General features: G+C 50.1%; 1 protein-coding gene and 1 long non-coding RNA gene across 2 annotated transcripts in view; both read right to left on the bottom strand.

Moving 5' to 3' along the window:
- Positions 1–2,056: 2,056 nt before the first annotated feature.
- LOC103609379 lies at positions 2,057–9,177 on the bottom strand. The gene is made up of 3 exons (XR_552136.1): positions 9,069–9,177; positions 8,783–8,924; positions 2,057–2,719 (listed from the first exon to the last, which is right to left on the bottom strand). It is a non-coding gene; the product is annotated as an uncharacterized LOC103609379 (long non-coding RNA).
- A 632-nt stretch (positions 9,178–9,809) lies between these two features.
- Positions 9,810–19,992, bottom strand: part of LOC103609474 — a 119,609-nt gene continuing 109,426 nt past the window's right edge. The window contains exons 52-61 of the mRNA XM_008593793.1: positions 18,954–19,118; positions 16,072–16,240; positions 15,499–15,683; positions 15,233–15,325; positions 14,878–15,076; positions 13,359–13,543; positions 13,178–13,275; positions 11,351–11,535; positions 9,950–10,155; positions 9,810–9,884 (exon numbers count right to left, since the gene is read on the bottom strand). Coding sequence (XP_008592015.1) covers positions 9,810–9,884; positions 9,950–10,155; positions 11,351–11,535; positions 13,178–13,275; positions 13,359–13,543; positions 14,878–15,076; positions 15,233–15,325; positions 15,499–15,683; positions 16,072–16,240; positions 18,954–19,118 — 1,560 coding nt within the window. The remainder of the gene's footprint in view (positions 9,885–9,949; positions 10,156–11,350; positions 11,536–13,177; positions 13,276–13,358; positions 13,544–14,877; positions 15,077–15,232; positions 15,326–15,498; positions 15,684–16,071; positions 16,241–18,953; positions 19,119–19,992) is intronic.

The raw sequence follows: 19,992 nt of genomic DNA, 5'->3' as shown, positions 1-19,992 counted from the left end.
GCAACCCTCGGTGTTGCTCCCAAACCTCGCTCAGCCAGTGAGCGGGAACCGGTCTGCATGTGGGATCTGAACCCTCGGCCGGAGCGCCACCGCGCTCTCAAGCGGCGCACTGTAGCAGTGCGCCACCGGGCCGGCCCGCCTCAGGGAATTTTAAAAGAAAAAATCATCACCTATGGTGCCACCGCCCTTCATATATGAACTGTTTCCATTTTTTATATTCTCTACCAGTTTTTGTTCATATATGGTCGTTCTTAGTGCACATTCTTAGGCAGTCCTATTTTCTGCTGTACTTGGAGCTTAATTTTTTTTTATGTTAAAATGTTGCCTTATGTTGGACTTTTTGACAAATGAGTTCAAGATAGTACATCAAGTTAATGTACCACAACTTTAAAAAATTATTTCCCAGTTGGCTGTTTATAATTTTTTTTTCATCATTTTGAATAATGAAATTATTTTGAAATTTTTTGGAATCATTTATATTTCCATTCCCTCCCTCCCTTGCTTTGGATAAAGTCCCAGGAGTGGGCTTATTAGGTCAAAGGAATGAATGGTTTTAAAACTCTCAAAACATACTGAGGTCATACTAATTGAATTGCACATTTACAGAATTTGAGGGTCCTAGTTTTGCCATAGCCTCACCAGTCCTGGGTATTATTATTTAAACACTAATTTTACAATATAATAGAAAAGTGATAATCATTATTTTCACTCACATTTGATTACCAGTAAAGTTAAATTCCCCCCTAATGTTTACTCCCCAGTTCTTTCCTTTTGAATTGCCTGCTCATATCCTTTAGCAAATTATCTCATGGAGAGTCATGTTTTTTTTATTTGTACTTGCTCTTTATATGTGATAGACATGGATATTTATTGGCCTTTTTAATGGAATTGTTCCCTTTCTCATCTGTTTTTCTTTCAATTCCGTGTGTGCACACCCAACCCACAATGGCAGTGTTGATGTTGTCAAATCTGCCTTGAGAAGGAAGGACTGTTTTTCCCTCTTTATATCCCTGCTGGTGCCCAGCCCACCGCTGTGTTTCTGGTAAATACTTGATCGACAGAGTGTGGGAGGCAGGTTGGGAAGACTTCTGCAGTTTCTGCTCTGGACCAGAAATCACCAATCCATTAAGCAAGTTTAGAAACCAATGGGTTTGGGGTTGTAAATTATAGATGCATCAAACTCTGAACTGCGCAGAGCCCCCCTGCATTCCAGGGATTTACTTTCCATTGTGAGCTGTCTCCCTCATTCATACTGCTAGGCTGAGCTCCCTGCAACAAGGCCTAGCACAGTGCTTCCAAAAGTTGTGGGTGCATTTCTGATGGTGCATGACGTGACTTTGGGGTCTGTGAGCAAGCACTACTTATTATGGCCTGGGACAATGCTAAAGGTAACGTGACTCTTAAAATTGTTGAATACGTGGCACAAAGCTGTTGCAGAAGCAAAGGTCGCTGACGGAGCATGGGTGGCCCTGGGAGGCAGACAGGCTCAGATCAGTGTCAGCCTGGCTGTTTGCTAGTTGTAGGACCTTGGGTAAGTCCCCTCAGCTCTGAGCTTTTGTTTCTTCTTTCCTTAAATGGGGATCATGCCTTCCTCATTGCACTATTATAAGGTCTAAGAAAAGACCAGACATCTTTCAGAGCACCCAGAGCAGTGCCTGGGCTCCAGGTCTTTTGGTTGTAACTCGTGACAACATGCATGGCATGACATCAGAGTAGCCATCCCCTCCTTCTTCCCTGCAGAGTGTGGGGATGTGCAGGACCAGCTTCCTCAGTCCTGTTCACTCTGGAGTTCCTCCTCCTAAATGACATTGAACACCTGTTGTATGCCAGGGATCTGTGTGGAGAGGCCGGGGATAATTGAGTCTAGCCTTCTAGTCACCCCACTCCTCACGGCAGACACTTGGCCCTTTGCTCTGGACTCTTATTAGCTTGGGTCAAAGGCTCGGTGTAGAGTGGGCTTGAGGGCGTCCCCTATTGGTAGGTAGATTTCACAGGCTCCCAAGCCTCTCAATCCCTCAAGTGAATGATCAGCCCCAGCAATCCAATGGACATGTTCTCAAATTCTGCCAGCTTTATTTTTCAGTTGAAAACTCAAAGGAGAAGCCTGCTCCCCAGAAGAAAGTAAAAAACTTTGATTGCTGCATCTTGGGGGCCTGAGTACCAGTGTTGGTACGTCAAAGAGGAAAGCCCCCCTCCCTGCCCCCAGGTTTCTCATTAAGGGGCTTGGGACTGCCAGTTCCCCTCAAGGAACCTCATGCCTCCTGAGGCCCCTGAAGCAGGCAGGAGCCAGTGCCATGCAGCTGGGAGAACCTGCTTCGTGTCTACCTTCAGGGTGGTCAGCTCAAGGCTTGCGCAGAGGAGGCTGCAGACATAGCTGCTGGGCAAGGATGGTTGCTGGAGTGGAGCTCCCTTTCCAGAGGTGGGGCTGCTGGCCAGGCTGTCTCCTATCTGACAGCATCAGTGTTGAGGACGGTCGAGAATTAGCTAGACCAGTTGGGGAGTCTGATGTCTCCAGGAACATTTTGAAAGCACTGGCCAACAGCTCCTCTTTCCTGTGTCTGGAGCAAGTGCAGTTTTCTCTGCATTCCCTGGCATTTCATGTGGGTTGTTCTGCCCCAACCAAGAATCTTGACCTTGCCAAGGAGATGCAATTTGTGGTAGAAGGTGAAGGAGCTTGAAATCTCTGGCAGCCTGGTGCTGTCTTAGGCAAAATCTCACACTGTGGAGAAGAGAAGAGAAGAGAAGAGAAGACTGTGCTGTGGGGTCTAGAGGAAAGGGGCCCTGCTGCTTCCTGGAATCATGCCGGGGGGCCCTGTTATAGCCCCTGACCCTCATTAAAAGGACAACTCCCCACCCACCCCCATCCATCACCCTCTCCCCTTTTTGTGAGAGCAGCAGGTATGGTTGGATGGTTCCCTACACCTGCGGGGTACTGTGCAGGCAGCAGGTGCTAGGCCTAGCTCGCTGACTCCCTTGGAAATTGAACAAGCATCTACCAAGTGTTCGCTTGGTGTCAGACCCTGCCCTGAGCATCTTGGAGACAGAAGACCAAGCATCATGTCCAGACTGGGAAGAGGGCTGAACCTCAGCTTTGGGAGCACAAGAGGATACACCTAACCCAAAGTGGGGGATAAAGGCATTTTGTGGGGGCGATGCTGGAGCTGAATCCTAAAGGGTAAAGAGGAAGTATCCAGGAAAGCAGCATGGACATTTGCATGGTTCCAGAACATCTGGTGACCTCTGAACGATTTCTCTACATTTGCAGAAAGAGCCAGCTCTACCTCTTGGATCTCAGGCTCACAATAGGGTCATAGACCCCAGCGGACTCTCCGCACCCTCTGTAGACAGTCGCCATTAGCAGGTGACTTCTACAAGAGTCTTTTTTCCAGGCTCTTGTACTCCATTTCTTTTTCTGGTCTGTGTGGATGGGATCATCAATATGGAAACAGTGACACAGGACATCTGTGTCTCATTTGCTAAGAGAATTGTTTCGAAATAAAATGTGGGCATTGGAGAATTTTATTAAATGCCTTTGTCATTTATTTTTATTATACTCTGGGGTTTTTTCCAGATAATTTTTAGTAATTAGTAAATTAGTAACTTTAATTTAGTAATTCACTTAGTAAATTAATTTAACAAGTTAGTAATATAGTAAATGATTTCTAGTTCCCTGGCAAAATTTACAATCTGATCCTCCCTCTGGGTTTGTGTCTGTTGTCTCCTTAAGAGTCTTTGTTGTTTTATAACTACAGCATTCATAGTACAGTGTTTATTGTTGTATCACCATGCCGAGCATGAAGAACGTGCTCAGTAAATTTTTTTAAAAGTTTTTTTAATTGGGCGTACAGTGTTTATTGTTGTATCACCATGCCGAGCATGAAGAACGTGCTCAGTAAATTTTTTTTAAAGTTTTTTTAATTGGGCCCGGCCCGTGGCTCACTCCGGAGAGTGTGGTGCTGATGACACCAAGGCCCCGGGTTCGGATCCTATATAGGGATGGCCGGTTCGCTCACTGGCTGAGCATGGTGCTGACAACACCAAGTCAAGGGTTAAGATCCCCTTTCTGGTCATCTTTTTTTANGGCTGAGCGTGGTGCTGACAACACCAAGTCAAGGGTTAAGATCCCCTTTCTGGTCATCTTTTTTTAAAAAAAAAAAAGTTTTTTAAATTGTAAAATACATATAACATGAAATGTACCATCTTAACCATTTTTAAATATAGTTCAGAAGCATTAAGTGCATTCATATTGTTGTGCAATCAATTTCTAGAACTCTCTACATCTTGCAAAACTGAGCCTCTATACCTATTCCCTCCTTCCCCCGGCTCCTGGCAGTTACCATTCTACTTTGTGTCTCTATGAATTTGACTACTCCAGGTATCTCAGATAAGGAGTCATATAGTATTTGTCTTTTTGTGACTGGTTTATCTCACTGAGCATAATATCCTCAAGGTTCATCCATGTTGTAGCACATGTCAGAATTTCCTTCCTTTTTAAGTCTGAAGATATACCATGTTTTGCTTATTGACTCATCTGTCAATGGACACTTGGGGCTGCTTCTACCTTTTGGCTGTTGTAAACAATGCTGCTATGAGTATTAGTGTATAAATATGTGTATGAGACCCTGTTTTTACCTTTTCTGGGTATATACCCAGAAGTGGAATTGGTGGATCATATGGTAATTCTGTTTTCGACTTTTGGACAGACTGCCATACTGTTCTCCATAGTGGCTGCACCATTTCACATTTCCACCAACAGTGGGATTCCAAGGGTTTCAATTTCTCTACATTCTCACTAACACTTATTTTCTGTTCTGATTATAGCCATCCTAATGGGTATGAAGTGGCATCTCACTGTAATTTTGATTTGAAAATAGTTTCATCCCGTAAATTGCCTTTTCACTCTGTTGATAGTGTCCTTGGATGTAGTCCAGTTTGTCTTTTTTTAGTGTTGCCTGTGCCTTTGTGCCTTTGGTGTCATATCCAAGAAATCATTGCCAAATCCAATGTCATGAAGCTGTCCCCCTGTGTTTTCTTCTAAGACTTTTAGCTCTTACATTTAGGTCTTTGACCCATTTTGAGTTAATTTTTTTTATATAGTATATGGTAAGGGTCCAACTTCATTCTTTTGCATGTGGATATTCACTTTTCCTAGTATCATTTGCTGAAAAGATCTGACCATATATGCAAAGGTTTATCTCTGGACTCTATTCTATTCCAGTGGCCTATTTGTCCATCTTTATGCTGGTACCACACTATTTTGATTACTGTAGCTTTGTAATTAAGTTTTGAAATTAGGAACTGTGAGACTTCCAGCTTTGTTCAAGATTTTTTCGGCCATTTGGAGTCCCTTGAGAGTTTCAGAATGGATTTTTCTATCCCTGTTGACATGCCATTTGGATTTTGACAGGGATTGCATTAAATCTGTAGATCACTTTGAGTAGTATTGACATCTTACATCTTCAATCCATAAACATCAGATTCCTTTACATTTATTTGTATCTTCAATTTTTTTTCAGTAGTGATTTGTAGTTTTCAGGGTACATGTCTCCCTTGAAGGCTGCATTGGGGAGGAGGTGGCATGAGGGCGAGCAAAAACTCCATGAAATCTCCTACAATTTTGAGTGCGGCTTTTTCTTGCTTGCTTAGGCACTCACTTGGCTGCTGCTGTTTCTTGTTTCTAGAGTTCTCGTAAAGCTACTGTGGTCCGTATAGTGTTATATATTCCGTGGGGCTGCGAGGGCCTGGAGCTTCCTAGTCTGCTCTCTTGCTGAGGTCACTTGGTCATCCCCTGGATTTTGACTGAGATGTTTTCAACATATATTTCCCAGTGCTACTAGCTGTCCTACCAGAAGGTGGTTCTAAATTACCTACTTCAATATACTAGTGTTAAGCCATCCTTGGATTACAGAAATTAATCCCAGTTGGTTATGATGTTTCATTAGTAGTTCATTTGTAGTTTTAACATTGTTGAATTTTTGTTACTAATGTATTAGGAACATTTATGTTCAACATCAATATATCAGACATCCATGTTCAAGTGTGGAGTAGGTAGCTTTTAATTTTCCTCTCTTGCCTTGTCCTTATGGGATTTTGGTATGCTGAGCTAATACTAACTTCACTAACATGCATTAGAAAGAGGAAGGTTTCATTTTTCTATTTTGGAACAGTTAAGTTATTACAACTTGCCTATAAAACTATCTGGGTGTAGTGTTTTGTTTTCAATTTTTAAGACTTTTTATTTAGAAATAATTATAGATTTGTAAGAAGTTGCATAGATAATATACAGAGGTCCTATATCTTTCATCCAGTTTCCCCCAATGGTTACATTTTCTATAACTGTAGAAGAGTATCAAAACCTAGCAGTTGACACTGGTAAGATATGTGTGTATATACCTTGGATGACACTTTGTCACATGTATACATTCATGGAACCTCCACTACAATCAAGATACAGAGCTGCCCCTTTACATCACACCCGTCTCTCTCTTCCCACCATCCCTGACCCCAGCAACTACTACTTTTCTTCCATTTTTATGATTTGTCATTTCAAGAATATTTAAATTGAATCATACAGCATGTGACCTTTTGAGATTTTTTTTTCACTTAGTATTAATGCCCTTGAGATCCATGCAAGCTGTTGCATGTATCCATAGTTCATTCCTCTTATTGCTGAGGAGTTTCATGGTATGGATTTACCAGTTTGTTTAAACATGCACCTATTGTAGGACATTTTAGTTGTTTCTAGTTTTGGGCTATTACAAATAATGGTGTTATGAATAATCATGTACAGGTTTGTGTGAACATGTTTTCATTTCACTGGGATGACTGTCCAGGATGTAATTGCTACATCAAAGGTAAATGCACATTTAACCTCAATTTTTTATTTTAACTGTTTTTTTTTTTTTTTTTTTCCTTTTTGTCTTTTTATCGTGACCGGCAACGGATCACAACCCTCAGTGTTGTGCCCGTACCGGACCGGGACCGGCCACGGGATCGCAACCCTCGGTGTTGCTCCCGCCCCTCGCTCAGCCAGTGAGAGGCCGGTCTGTATGTGGGATCCGAACCCTCGGCGGGAGCGCCACCGCGCTTCCCAAGCGGCGCACTACAGCAGTGCGCCACCGGGCCGGCCAATTTTAACTGTTCTAATAGGTGTGCAGTGTTACCTCATTTTCCTAAGGCTGGCATTGCTGAACATCTTTTCCTGGGCTTATTTGCCATCCATACGTCCTCTCGGGTGAAATGTCTCCATGTATGTTTCCCATTTTGTACTTAATTTTTTACTTTTGAGTTGTAAGAGGTTTTGGTTTTTTTTGTTGTTGTTGTTGTTGTTATTGTTTTGTATTCCAGATATGAGTCCTATGGTTTGCAAATATTTTTTCCCAATCTGTAGCTTGTCTTTCACACAGCAAAGGTTTTTAATTTTGGTGAGGTCCAACTTACTGATTTTTTTTTTCATGAATCATGTTTTTTTTGTCATGTCACCAACCCGGGCTTTTTTTTTTTTTTTTTTTTTTTCTTTACAGGTACATCAGATTCAGTTTATTTAATAGGTAAGAGATTCTTTGGATTAAATGTTCTCAAATTAGTTTGGACAAGTTGGATTTTCCTGGGAAATAACTGAATCTGTGTTTTATAATTTACCAGCAAAGTTAGCGTCTTTTGAAATCTCTGCTGGATCTGGAGTTTTGACCCTTTGCTTAGTCCTAGTATCGTTTATTTGTATTTTCTCTTTTTTCTTGATCCTTTTCTATTTTTCATTTATTTCCTATTTCATTAATTTCTTCCTTCTGCTTTCCTTGGTTTAAACCAGGGATCAGCCAACTTTTTCTGTAGAAGACCAGATAGTAAATATAAATATTTCTGGCTTTGCAAACACTCCCTCTGCTCCTGTAGCAGGAAAGCAGCCACAGATGGTACGTAGAGGAGCGTGTGGGGATGCGTCCCTTGAGTAAATGTCCATTAGTGCCAAGGCCACTTTCAGACAGATCGGTGCTGGGAATTTATTTCATCTTTAATCTTAAATAATAGCTGAACTAAGCATAAAATTTAACTTGACATGTATTTTCTGTGAAGGCTTTAAAGATTTATTCCAGTTGTCTCCTTGGAAAATCATCTCTTTTCCATCCTCTTTGGTAGCTTTTACGGCCTTTGGTTTCCTGCAATTCCATTCTGATGGGTCTTGGGATGGAGTTATTCATAGCACATGAGATACCTTGTGCTTCCTAACTCTCAGGAATTGCTGTTAGACCCTCTCCTTCCATCCTCCCTCTGTCTCGTTAATTTTCTCACCTGCTGTTGAATCTGTTAAGTCTTAAATTTCTAGAAATTATTTTTAGTACTATGCTTATCATTTTTTAGTTTCTTTTTTAAATGTCTTCAATCTCAGACCTCTGAGAGTCCTGGCCTGTTCCTATTGTTTATTGCTGCTGACTTCTGTGCCCGCTCAGCAGGGCTTTAGCCGTGCGAATCTTTTATAACATTGGTTGAAGGTCTGCCCCAGGGGGCTTCCAGACATTGTAGCTGGTGTACATTCAAATCCCGATTGTAGGTCTGTGATTATAAATTTTCAGGAGGTGACATTATAGGATTCTCTAGACTCTGAGCCTGGTAGAGGGGTGGGAGGTATGGGATGGTCTTTGGGCCTCCTTTTCTCTTTGTTTTGACCCTTAGCTCCTTGAATGACCATTGAGTGCCTGTCCTGTCCTCCCTGGCAAGAGCTAAGAGAAAGGGACTTTTCCTCTGGGATGGAAGGCAGAGGCCAATCAGACAGGGGGCAGCTTACCACACTGTGGAAGAAGGTCCAGGGGCACGAAGCCCCGGGCACACAGGTGGATGTAGGCGGCTGCCAGGTTGCAGGCAGCTTGGAGCTCCTGGGTTCCACAAGTGTCCTGGATGCACAGGCTGAGGAATGGTGTGGGGTCCACCTGAAATCAGCACCACACCTGGTCACTGCCCCTGCCCACTGCAGTCTTAGGAGGGGCACAAGCTAGATCAGGGAAGGGGGCCTTCTTTTGCCACATGGTCCATCCTCTGCGTGGTTTCCTACAGGTGTCCAGCCTCACACTCACCACCGGAAAGCAGCTCCCTAGGCTGGAGCGGGGGTTCTGGAAGAGGTCCCGACAGGTGGGGCTTGGTCCTGGACATGCCCTCAGAGTCTTCTCTGTGGCCCTGCAGTCACCTCCCACCTGGTAAGACAGACTTAGGCCTCTCGCCAGACCACTTTTCTTGGCCTCCACAGGGGACGCCCCACACACTGATGCTTCCCTCCCTAGGGCACACCTGGCCCTGTTTCTGGATCTCCAACCCAACCACAGGCCGATGCATGGCTCACCTGCCAGGCTAGGCTGAGCTCCTCCAGGCTGCTGGCCACCGTGCCATCCGGCAGCAGCAGCTCATCTCCTGCCTCATTGTCATTGGTGCCCAGAAGGCCAGCGGATACACCTGTGAGGATAACAGGAGAATGGAAAGCGTGAGCGCTGCCAGGCTGGAAATGGGGCCAGGCTCAGCAGGAAATGATCACAGTAGGGAGAGATGGCCGTTGAGGTTCTTCCTGATTCTGAGCCCCTGGCAAGGACAGGGAGAAGGCCGCCCATGGGGATGTGTCACCCTCAGCCCTGGAAGCTGACCATGGTCTAGGCAGGGCCAGCCCCACTGGGGCCCTGACCCACCGTGGTACCAGAGGCCCAGAGTCAGGCTGCAGAGACCAGCTTGGACATCGCAGGAGATGGAGATGCCATCCTTGCTGGTCAGTTCGATCCTGGGGATGTCTCTCCTCATCTTGGCAGGAGGCAGATCGAGGTCAGGACAGCTCACCCCAGGCACGGAGGAGTCGTGCAGACTGTAGGTCTGTGGGCCAGATCGGGGCTGACCAAGATGTCTAACCGCTGGCCGGGTAACAAGCTCAAACGTGCTGTCCCCTTGAGTAACCTGCTGGGCCCCTCCCACTCACCTTCAGGCTGGGATAGAGGACGAGGGTCGTGTGGTTGAGCTCTATGGAGAGAAATGTGGGCCCTGAGCCCACCCGGCTCAGCGTCAGCGAGAACGTGCCGTGAGCAAAGTCCTTGGCCAGCAGGAGACTGCCGCACTGGGCGCCGAGGCCCCACACCCGACCATCGAAAGTCACCACGTGCCGGTCCCCGGCCACCACGGCATGGTCTGGGGAGAAGAGGCCCAAGGGCAGGCTGAGCGGAGCCCCTATGTCTGCTGGGCACCCCCAGTGCTTAGGCCTCGTAAGGAGATGGGGTCTGTCCCAACAGCCAGAGCCCCAGGGATCCCAGCCTGGCTTCCAGTGACTTGAGCTCTAGGGACTCCCCCAGATGAAACAGTCTGCAGCCAAAAGGATAATAAAAGAACGCAGCACTGACTCCTTGAAAACTTTATGCTAAGTGGACAAAGGTCACATTTTATATGATTCCACTTATATGAAATGTCCAGAGTAGGCAAATCCGTGGGGACAGATGCACAACTCTGTGAATATACTAGAAGCCACTGAACTGTACACTTTAAATGGGGGGCTTATAAGGTGTGTGAATTTTCTCAACGAAGCTGTTGGGGAAAAAAAAGAAACACTATTTAAAAAAAAAACCATATGGCCAAAGCTTCCATCAGACAGGAGGTAGGTGCCCCCCAGCGCTGCCACTGAGCTGTGGCTGCATGGGGTGGGGAAGGGGCTGAGGGTCACAGGTAAGCCCGAGGCCACACATGCTGTTTCTACAGTGTCACCATGCCACCTAGATAGGAACGTACTCCCAACTCTAGGGAGGCTCATACCTGCCCTGGATTTGAAACCCTCCCCTGCCTTAAGGGCTTGGGCACAGGAAAATCACGTGCTCATTACCCATAAGAGCAAGCCACATTACCACCTCCGCTTTACAGACAAGGAAACTTGAGTCCCAGAAAGAGCTAGCAGACCCACCCCATCACACAGCCAGCATAAGCCAGATGCAAACTCCCCTGGGGCTCCAGGCCTGCAGAGCCATATCCGGCCAGCACAGTCTTGGCTGTGGGCCCTGCCTGCCCTGCAAGTCTGGATTCAATCAGTGACCTTCCGGCTACAACTGGAGATCTGCCTTCTGCTTCTCCACAAGGTCCATGGGGAAGGAGCTGGCCTGGAGACCTTGACCACTCTCCACACCTCTCTACTGGGTCCCAGGCCCGACTCTTATATGCTGGACAAAAGCAAGATCTGTAGTGCTAGGCCTGGTCCCATAAGACCTTTGGAAGTCCAATAAGCTCTGGGCCTGGCCCCATGGTGCTACAAGCCTACCAGGCTTCCCTGTGCCACCAGGCAATGGGCCACTCTGTCTGCCCTGCACCATCCTGCTGCCATGTCCCCCAGGGCGGGACTCACACTCCAAGGGGCTCCCCCACAGGCGGCGTTTGAGCCGATAGTACTCGGCAAGCACATTGGCCCTGTACAGTGCTTGGAGCGGCCGCAGCAGCTGCTCCTCTAGCAGGTAGCTGGTCACCCGGGCCACGTCCAGGGGCTCATTCTCCACAGGCAGCAGTGGCAGTGTCACCAGCACTGAGCAGTTCCTGGAGGGACACAGAGGAGCTGGGAGGCCCTGGGAAGCCGCTGCCTGTCTGACCCTCACTCCCTTAGCTACAGAAGGGCGATGTATCAGGTCCAAAATAAACTCACTTCAGCAGCGAGCACTGTAGCTGCTTTTAGGGAGGGTGCTGCCTTTGTTTTGGGAGATCCCACCATGAGGCAGATGTGGACCTGGGCCGGCTAGGGAGGGGACGTGGACGAGCATGCCTGATCTCAGGGGCCTACACACATTCTCTGCACCCCCAGGGCTGGGCAGGGCTGTGTGTGTGGACACCGAGGGAGGTGAGGGCCACATCTGGGCTCTGTGAGATGGAGTGTTCAAGGGCCACAGGAGCATGGTCCGAAGGTGGGTGGGCAGAAACAGGAGCCAGGAGGCCTCGAGAATGTCTACCGTTGGGGGAGGATTCTGGCACTTTCTCAGGATGTGGAGTAGGGGACCAGTTGGAATTAGCAGGGAGACCCCAGCTCACATTGGGGTCGTAGAGGAAGAGGACTCCTTCACATACTGCCGATGGGCTAGTGGAAGGGGTCTCATTCACCTTCTTCTAGGAAGTCCAGGGGACCTGCAGCTCAGGCAGCAAGCCCCCTCCACCTACAAACAGCCCCAACTGGAAAATCATCCTCGCTCCGTGCTAAAGCCCTGTCTGGCTGCTGCTGCCCTTCACCCCTTCCATGCTGCACTGCTCGGGGCAGTCACCTTCACATCTCACCAGGACAACCACAGACACTCTCTACACGGGCTCCCCGCTTCTTTCCTCCCCTCCCCCCATGTCTATTCTCAACACACAGGCCAGAGGATCTTTTTAAATGAAAGGTAGATCATGTCCTTCCTTAGCTCAAAACCCTTGTGTGTTCCCATCTCAGAGTAGAAACCAAAGACACCCCCCCCCCCCCCCCCACCAGCAATCTGCTCCAGCCACACAGGCTTCCTTGATATTCCACAAACAAGCCAGGCTCCCATCCCTGGGCCTTTGCACTGGCTGTGCCCTCTGCCTGGAACTCTCTTCCCGTGACATCCACCCCTCGCCTCATCCAAGCCCTTGTGTGGATTCTACCTTCCCACCGAAGCCAACCACAGCTGCACTATTTAATATGCCCCGTCTACCCACTTGTCCTGGCCGATTCTTTTTCTATAGCATTTACCATCTAACATACAGATCAGGGGCTGGTAAACTAGTCAGTGAACCACACCTACCTGTTTTGGATGGCCTGCAAGCTAAGAATGGCTTTCTACATGTCTAAAGGCATATTAAAAAGCAAAACAAAAGAATATGCCACACAGCCCTTTACAGGAAGGTTTGCTGGCCCCTGGTGTAGATAACTTATCACATTTTGTGTCTGTCTCCCCCAGTAAAATGTGAGCTTCACCAGGGCAGTGATCTGTTTCTCCTTCTGCATTTAGGTGCTCTATCTGCAGTACCTACAACAGGGTCTGCACAGAGAAAGCACTTATAAAACATCTAGGGAATGAAGAATAAGCCTCAGTCTCCTCATCTGTGAAATGGGGATTGGAAACACCTGTGACGGGGTTGTGACAGGCGTGAGATGGAGGATGTGAAAGCATTCAGTGCTGCGCACGGCGTGTGGCAGGACATCGGAAAACATCAGTTCCAAATCCCAGATTACCTGGCTGAGAAGCGGTACAGGCCCAACAAAGGTTTGCAGAGCCTCCTCAGTGCCTGTGAGATCGTAGCTTCAGCCCAAGCCAGTGTCTGGTGGGCAGCCTGCAGAGGGAGGGGGCAGTGAGAGCCATCGGGGCTGTCCCCACCCTGGCCATGCCCTGTACCACCCCCTCGGCCCACCTCACCAGCTCCAGGGTGCCCTTCACAGCCCCCAGGGCCACCCCGACGGGCCTCGGCCCCCAACTGCCTGGCATCGCGGGCACCCAGGCCTGCAGTTGCCGCAGGACCTCCTCGGCCCGCTCCCGCCACACCTCGTCCAGGGGCCGCAGTGTCACCTCCTGGTAGGCATCCTTCAGCGTGGCCAGGGGTCCTGCAACAGGCAGTCACCAGTCATCATGAGGCTGCAGGGCTCCTGGCTGCAACAGCACACCACTGTCCCCATGCCAGGCCCAAGCAGGAAAACCAGCCCTGCCCAGACACCCAGGCCTTGAGGACATAGGGCCTATTACCCAGAATAAGGTGGCACAGAGGGAGAAGTAGAAATAAGACAGCGGGCACTAGCGACTGCAGAGTTCACACAGCAGGCCTGAGAATTGTCCCTTGAAAGGCCAACTCCCTCAGCTGGCATCTGGGAACCTGCAGTTTGGAAGGGTTCCCACCATTCCTAGAACTGTGGAGAGGGGCTCACTGTGTCTAAACTGTTTGTGTAATCAATGTGGTTCATGCTGAAACCTGCTGTCCTGCTGGGAGCCTGGAATCTTGCTATACACCTAGCAAAGGGTGCCTGCGTGACCAGCTCCTGATAAAAACCCTGGGCACTGTGTCTCTGATGCGCCTCCATGGTACACAACAGTTGACATGTGTTGTCATGATGCAATGCTTGGGACGCTAAGTGCATCCTGTGGGGCTCCTCAGGGAGAAGACTTGAGCTGGTGCCTGGTCCTCCTGGGCTCCACCCCCTGTCCCTTTTCCCTTTGCTGATCCTGCTCTGAATCTTCTCGCTGTGATCAATCACAGCCGTGAGCGTCACTGCCCTGGGGTGGCCACAGGGACTCGGGCAAAGCAGAGACATGCAGGGGGCAGGCAAGACAACACTTCGCAACCAGCCTAGCACAAGCCAGCCAGCCAAAAAGACGCCTGTGTTGGTGCTGGGAAGGGTCCTGGGGCTCCCGGCTAGGCTGGGCATCAGCCTTGGGGCCCTGGAGTGTGGAGAGGTCAGAGGTTTCCAGCCCCACGAGGAGGGTGCTGGGGGCAGTAGCTGCTTACTAACCAGGACAGAAGCCTTTACCAAGTGCCCAGCCACCCTGGCGCTCAGCATGCAACTGGAAGTAGGCCCTGGATCCTGTGGCAGTGAGCCTCACAGAATCAAAGCTGTCTGCTCAGAAGAAATCAGGCAGAGTACCGAAGAAACTAAGGCAGCAGGCCCCAAAGAAATAAGGCAGCAGGCATAAGGGATATTAGCGTGGAGACGTATAAGAATAGAGACAGCATACCAAAAAGGAACAAAGGCTGTAGGACCCTAAGGAATAAGGCAGGGGAGCCTAAGAAATAAGACGGGAGTCTAAACAAAGTTGGACAGCAGGCCCACGGGAAAGGAGGCAGCCTTTTGGACTGAAATGGTGCCAAGTTGAGGGACTGGGCTCGGGGGCCTCGGAGCCTGGCATGGGTTTGGGTGCAGGGATGTGCCGTCTCTCTCACACTCACGTTCCAGCTCGATCTGCAGCTCTTCCAGCCCCACCTGCAGCCATTCCAGGTAGAGCGGCAGGTGGCGGGTCAGCACCTGCCTGGACTGACTCTGGCCCCACAAGGTGGCCACCGCCTTCGCCTGCACAGCTTCCAGCCCCGCCTGGGACAGCTGCAGGAGGAGGTCTGCCACACCGTCCAGAGTGCCCGCTGGCTGCACCTAGGCAGGGAAAACAAGGCACGATCAGTGTGAGGGTCTGGGGCACAGCACTTCAGACCTTCATGTCCCTGGTGAGAGGGAGCATGGGCCAGGCCAGAGGGGGGCTCTCCACACAGGGCCCCCCGCCCTTCTTGTTCTCCAATAAGGTCTACCCACCAGGTGCTGGAACCTTCTCACATAGGCGTCCAAGCCTCGGATCATCTTCTCCAGCCGGGCTTGCACCTGGGACCCAATTGCTGCAATCCTGGACTGTGGGGACAGAGGAACAGGCTGGGGGCTCCCCTGGGGCCTTGTAGGAATGAAGTGGTACAAGAGGGTGTGCGTACCATGCCTCAGGGCTGTTTGCTCTAGTTTTCTGGGCACTGTGGCCTCGGCCCCGGAGGGAACAGCTTTACCCCCCGTTCCCAGCCTGGCCTTCTCACCTCCACGTGGTCCAGCAGGGCCCCCTGGCAGCCGTGTGCAGCCAGAAGGAGGCTCTGGTTGGCAGCCTGCAGGGTCAGGCGTCCCAGGGGCTGCACAGGCTGCCTGCCGTCCTGGAACAGGAACTCCGCTTCGGCTGTCCGCCCGTGGGCACATGCCCGCAGCACCACACTCTCTTCTCTGCTCCCTGGGGCCAGGGGGGGACCTGCTGTTGCCCCCATGACTTCTCCATCTGCCTCCTACTCCTCCACTCCACAGCTTTCTGTGCTCCCCAGCACCCCAGGTAAAACCTCAAGGCCCTAGGATTTGAGCATCTTGAGCTACATTGACTAAATCGACTTCTGACCCACCTGAAGCCCCTCACCCCATACTCATCTCTGGTGGGCTCAGCCAGACCCTTCTCTGCTGTGGTGACAGCACAGTCAGCACAGATGGTGACAGAAGATCGTCACTGCTGCCACGTTGGGGGTGCCATGAAGTCCCAGTGGGGTTTCCTTTGACTTCTGAGCTGCAAGCCCTGATCTCTGGGCCCTGTCCCAGCTAGCTAGGCTGTAACTTGGCCGCCCTCCCCTTACCCTCCTCCTGGGACACAGAGGCATGAAGGCAGTTCAGAGCCTGGGACATGGACAGCTTCACATTCCAGTTCCTCTTGTCCACACTGCCCTCCAGCTGGACCAGGCTTTGAGAAGCCGAGGCAGAGACACGGCCCAGCAGGCCAACCCGCTGGGACTTGGGGATGCGGAGCTGCGAGGGGAGGGCAGAGGACTGAGTGGGGCCAGGAGCCTGGGGGTCTCTGCCCCTGGCCTCCGTCCCCTGCCTGCCCCAGGCCCAGGAAGGGGCTGGCTGGAACAGAGAGAAAACACGTGCCCACCCCTCACCCCACATCTCCAGGGAAACTAAGACCCCCTGCCCCACACCCCTGCCACAGGTCTCAGAATCCCCACCCACTGCAGGAAGTATTTATGAAAATTCCCATCTGTGAGCCCCTCAACATAGTGGCACCTGCCATCCAGTGGCTTAGAAATGACCAATGCCTAGGCCCCACCCCAGGGACTCTGATTTAATTGGTCCGGGGGACCCCCGGGTTCTGGCATTTTTAACATTCCCAATGCTCAGGTGTTTCTATCTGCAGTCTGCATGAGAACCACTGCAAAGTTCTTAGCAAGTTCAAGACGACATCATAACACCTGACATAAAGCCCCAATCTTTGAGCAGTTTATCCTAATCTAGAAGCACTGATCTAGAAGTAGTGGTGTGGAGGGGAGCCGCTTCTGACCTGGACTCAACTGCCCTGTATTCTAGTTTAGCCACTGCAACTAACAAGCTGTGCAACTCTGAATAAGTGTGTCACCCTCTCTGGGCCTCAGTTTTAACATCTGTAAAATGTTATAGAACAGTTGTTCTCAAAATTTAGCAGGAATCAGAATTACTCTGTATTTGTGTGTGTGTTATGGGTCGAATTGTGTTCCTCAAAAAGGTACATTGAAGTCCTAAACCCCTGTACCTGTAAATGTGACCTTACTTGGAAATAGGTTCTTTGTAAATGTAACCAAGTTAAGAAGAGGTCATACTGGATTAAGGTGGGCCATATATTCAATGAATGCTGTCCCTATAAGGAGGCCAGGTGAAGACAGACGCAGAGATTGGAATGACACAGCCACAAGCCAAGGATTGCCAGCAGCCACCAGAAGCTAGAGACAAGAAAGGATTCTTGCCTAGAACTTTTAGAGGGAGCATGGCCTGCTGACAACTTGATTTTGGACTTCTAACCTCCAGAACTTGCCGTGAGACAATAAATTTCTGTTGTGTAAAGCCTCTCAGATGGTGGTCATTTATTATGGCAGCCCTAGGAATCTTATACGGGGTACCTACTAAAAACATGCAGGTTTCTTCCCCAGTGATTTCCAGATTGGGGTGGGGGTGGGGCCCAGGAGTCCTTATGAGATTCACCAGGTGAGCCTGACTGGGGAGGGGCCTCTGCAGACCACACCTGGGAGTCTTGGCCCTGGGTGGCTTCCTGCTTCTGAGCTGAGCCCCACTAGCTATCACTGAACAGCGGGGTCCCACCGGCCACTGTGTGACTTATGTGAGTGCCTGACCTCCCTGAATCCGTCCCTCCTCTGCACAGGGGCCACTGGCTGGGTGTGAGGACCTAACAAGACTGGGAAGGGCTTCCGTCCACTCCAAGGACCCCATAATGGGGTAAGTGAGAAGGGGCTCAGGGACAGGAAGCAAGAAGAATGGCCACTCGCTGAGTGTCCGCCATGGGCCAGATCCCCCAGGGCTCACTCCCAGACCTCTGATTCCGGGGAGACAGGCATTGGGCACTGGGGCTACAGATGCTGGAGCAGTCAGGGGCCTGGCTGGCAAACAAGGAAATGACAGTCATTCTCAGAGAACAAGAGCCTTAGGAAAAAAAAGCTCTTTTGAAATGGCCATGGCTGCTGGGTTGAGTGAATTCTAAACCCAGAAACCCAATCCTCATCCAGACACCCAGAGGAAGGGCAGTATCAGGAAGGAAACACCCATCTCATGAGTACCTACTATGTGCAGACACTGTGAAAACATCTGTTTTCCTCCTGTCACCTCCATGGCAGGTGGGATTTGTTCCCATTTGGCAGAAGGGAAGACTGAAGCCCAGAGAAGGAATATCACAAGGTCAAGGTCACCCAGGCAGGGAGACACAGGCAGACAAACAGCAATGCTGACAGAACACCTACTTCATCCCTACACTGTGTGGGGGGGGCACCCAGAACTCCACAAACACCCTGCGAAATATCCAATCCCCTCGCACAGAGGAAGCAGAGGCCCAGAAAGGTCCTTTTCCTAAATCCCTAGGCTGGGTGGGAGCAGAGCAGACCTTTGAAGCCAACTCTGCCCCTTCTAACCTCCCTGGGCTGCTGGGAGGCAGGAGGGAAAGGACACTGAAACAACAATAGCTAATAATAGCTAATAACAATAATAAGTAATAATTATAATAGCAAATACTTACTCAGTAGCTGCTTTCTACCAGGCACTGCTCTAAGTGATCTATACGTACTAACACATTTCATCCTTGCAATACTAATCCCATGGGAAGAGGACAGGTGCAATTATTATTACCCATTTTACAGGTGAGAAAACTGAGGTACTGGGAGGTGAAGCAAGTTGTCAGCCAGGAAGAGGGCGGGCTAGGATTCAAACTTGGGCAGTCCAGCCGCTGCCTCTCAGTTATAGGAAGGGCTGGAGAAGCTGCTCTGCCTCAGCACTGGGGCCAGGTCCAGGGACTCAGCAGGTCCTCCCCACAATGAAGGTCTGGCCGTGCCAGGGGCCTTGCAGTTCCTTGGCTGGATTGCAGTTCCAAAGATGGCCACTAGATGGCGGGGCCACACAGACGGTGGGGGCCTGCTGGCCCAGGAGGACCAGCGGGGACGTCAAGGCATCTTCCCGCAGGTGAGCAGCCCCTCCTGCCACCCACCTCCAGCTCCCCGGAGAAATCGGGTGCATGGGGCCTGCTGTGGTTGCGGAGGGTCAGGATGAAGTGCAGGCCATGGTCAGGGTCCGGGGCGAGGCCCAGCTGGCCTTGGGAATGCAGCAGGAGCCCGCCCTGGGCCAGGGTGTGCTCTCCGGAGACCAAGAGGGCCTGAGATGAGAGGTTCGGGAGTCAGCAGGCAAAGAGTCATGGGGGGGCGGCAGCTTCCTCTTCCCACCATCCTTCCCACCAGGACTGTCAAAGCAGCCTCTCAGGTCTCCCAGCCTCCACTCCCACCCCGTCCCACAGCCCTACCTCCACTTGCCAGCTGATGGACCATTGCCTGTGCAAAGCCCCCCTGCCTTTTGCCTGAGTTATCTTCCTAGCCTTGCAGCCCTTGATCCCTCTGTAAGGGCCGCCCTGTGTTCCTCAACCCCCCTAAGCACACTCCTGCCGCAGGGCCTTTGCACGAGCTATTCCCTCTGCAGAGCCTCTGCAGGGCCCCTGCAGTGCCCTCTTCCTGCTCATTTGTTACATCTTCCTTCACCCACTGCAATGTGTGCACCAGGAGGCAGGCACCTGGCCTGTCTCTTCCACTATCCAGGTCTCTGCACCTAGAGCAGGGCCTGGCATAAGTAAAATGCATGAATGTTTTCTGAATGAATAGATGAAACCGTGGCTTGTGGGTCAAATCTGGCTCAGTGCCTGTTTTGGAAATAGTTTTACTGGAATACAGCCATGCCAGTTTATTTACATACAGTCTATGGCTGCCTTCACATGATGGCAGAGCTCAGTAGTTGTAACAGAGACTTTATGGCTCATAAAACCTAAAATATTTATGATCCGTCCCTTTACAGTAAAGTTTGTGACCCCCTGGGGTTGATGGATTGGTGGATGGGAGGAATGAATGGGAAGAAAAAAGGAAGGAGGGAGAGAGAATGGGAAATAGGTGGAAGAATGGGTGGAAGGAAGAGACAATGAGAGGATGAATGGGTAGGAGGGTGGATGAGAGGATGGTGGGGGATGGGTGGGAGTGTGGACGGGG

Source organism: Galeopterus variegatus, unplaced genomic scaffold, assembly GCF_000696425.1.
Source record: "Galeopterus variegatus unplaced genomic scaffold, G_variegatus-3.0.2 Scaffold161, whole genome shotgun sequence".
NCBI classification, from domain to species: domain Eukaryota; kingdom Metazoa; phylum Chordata; class Mammalia; order Dermoptera; family Cynocephalidae; genus Galeopterus; species Galeopterus variegatus.
This window is presented reverse-complemented; position numbering and strand designations above follow the sequence as displayed.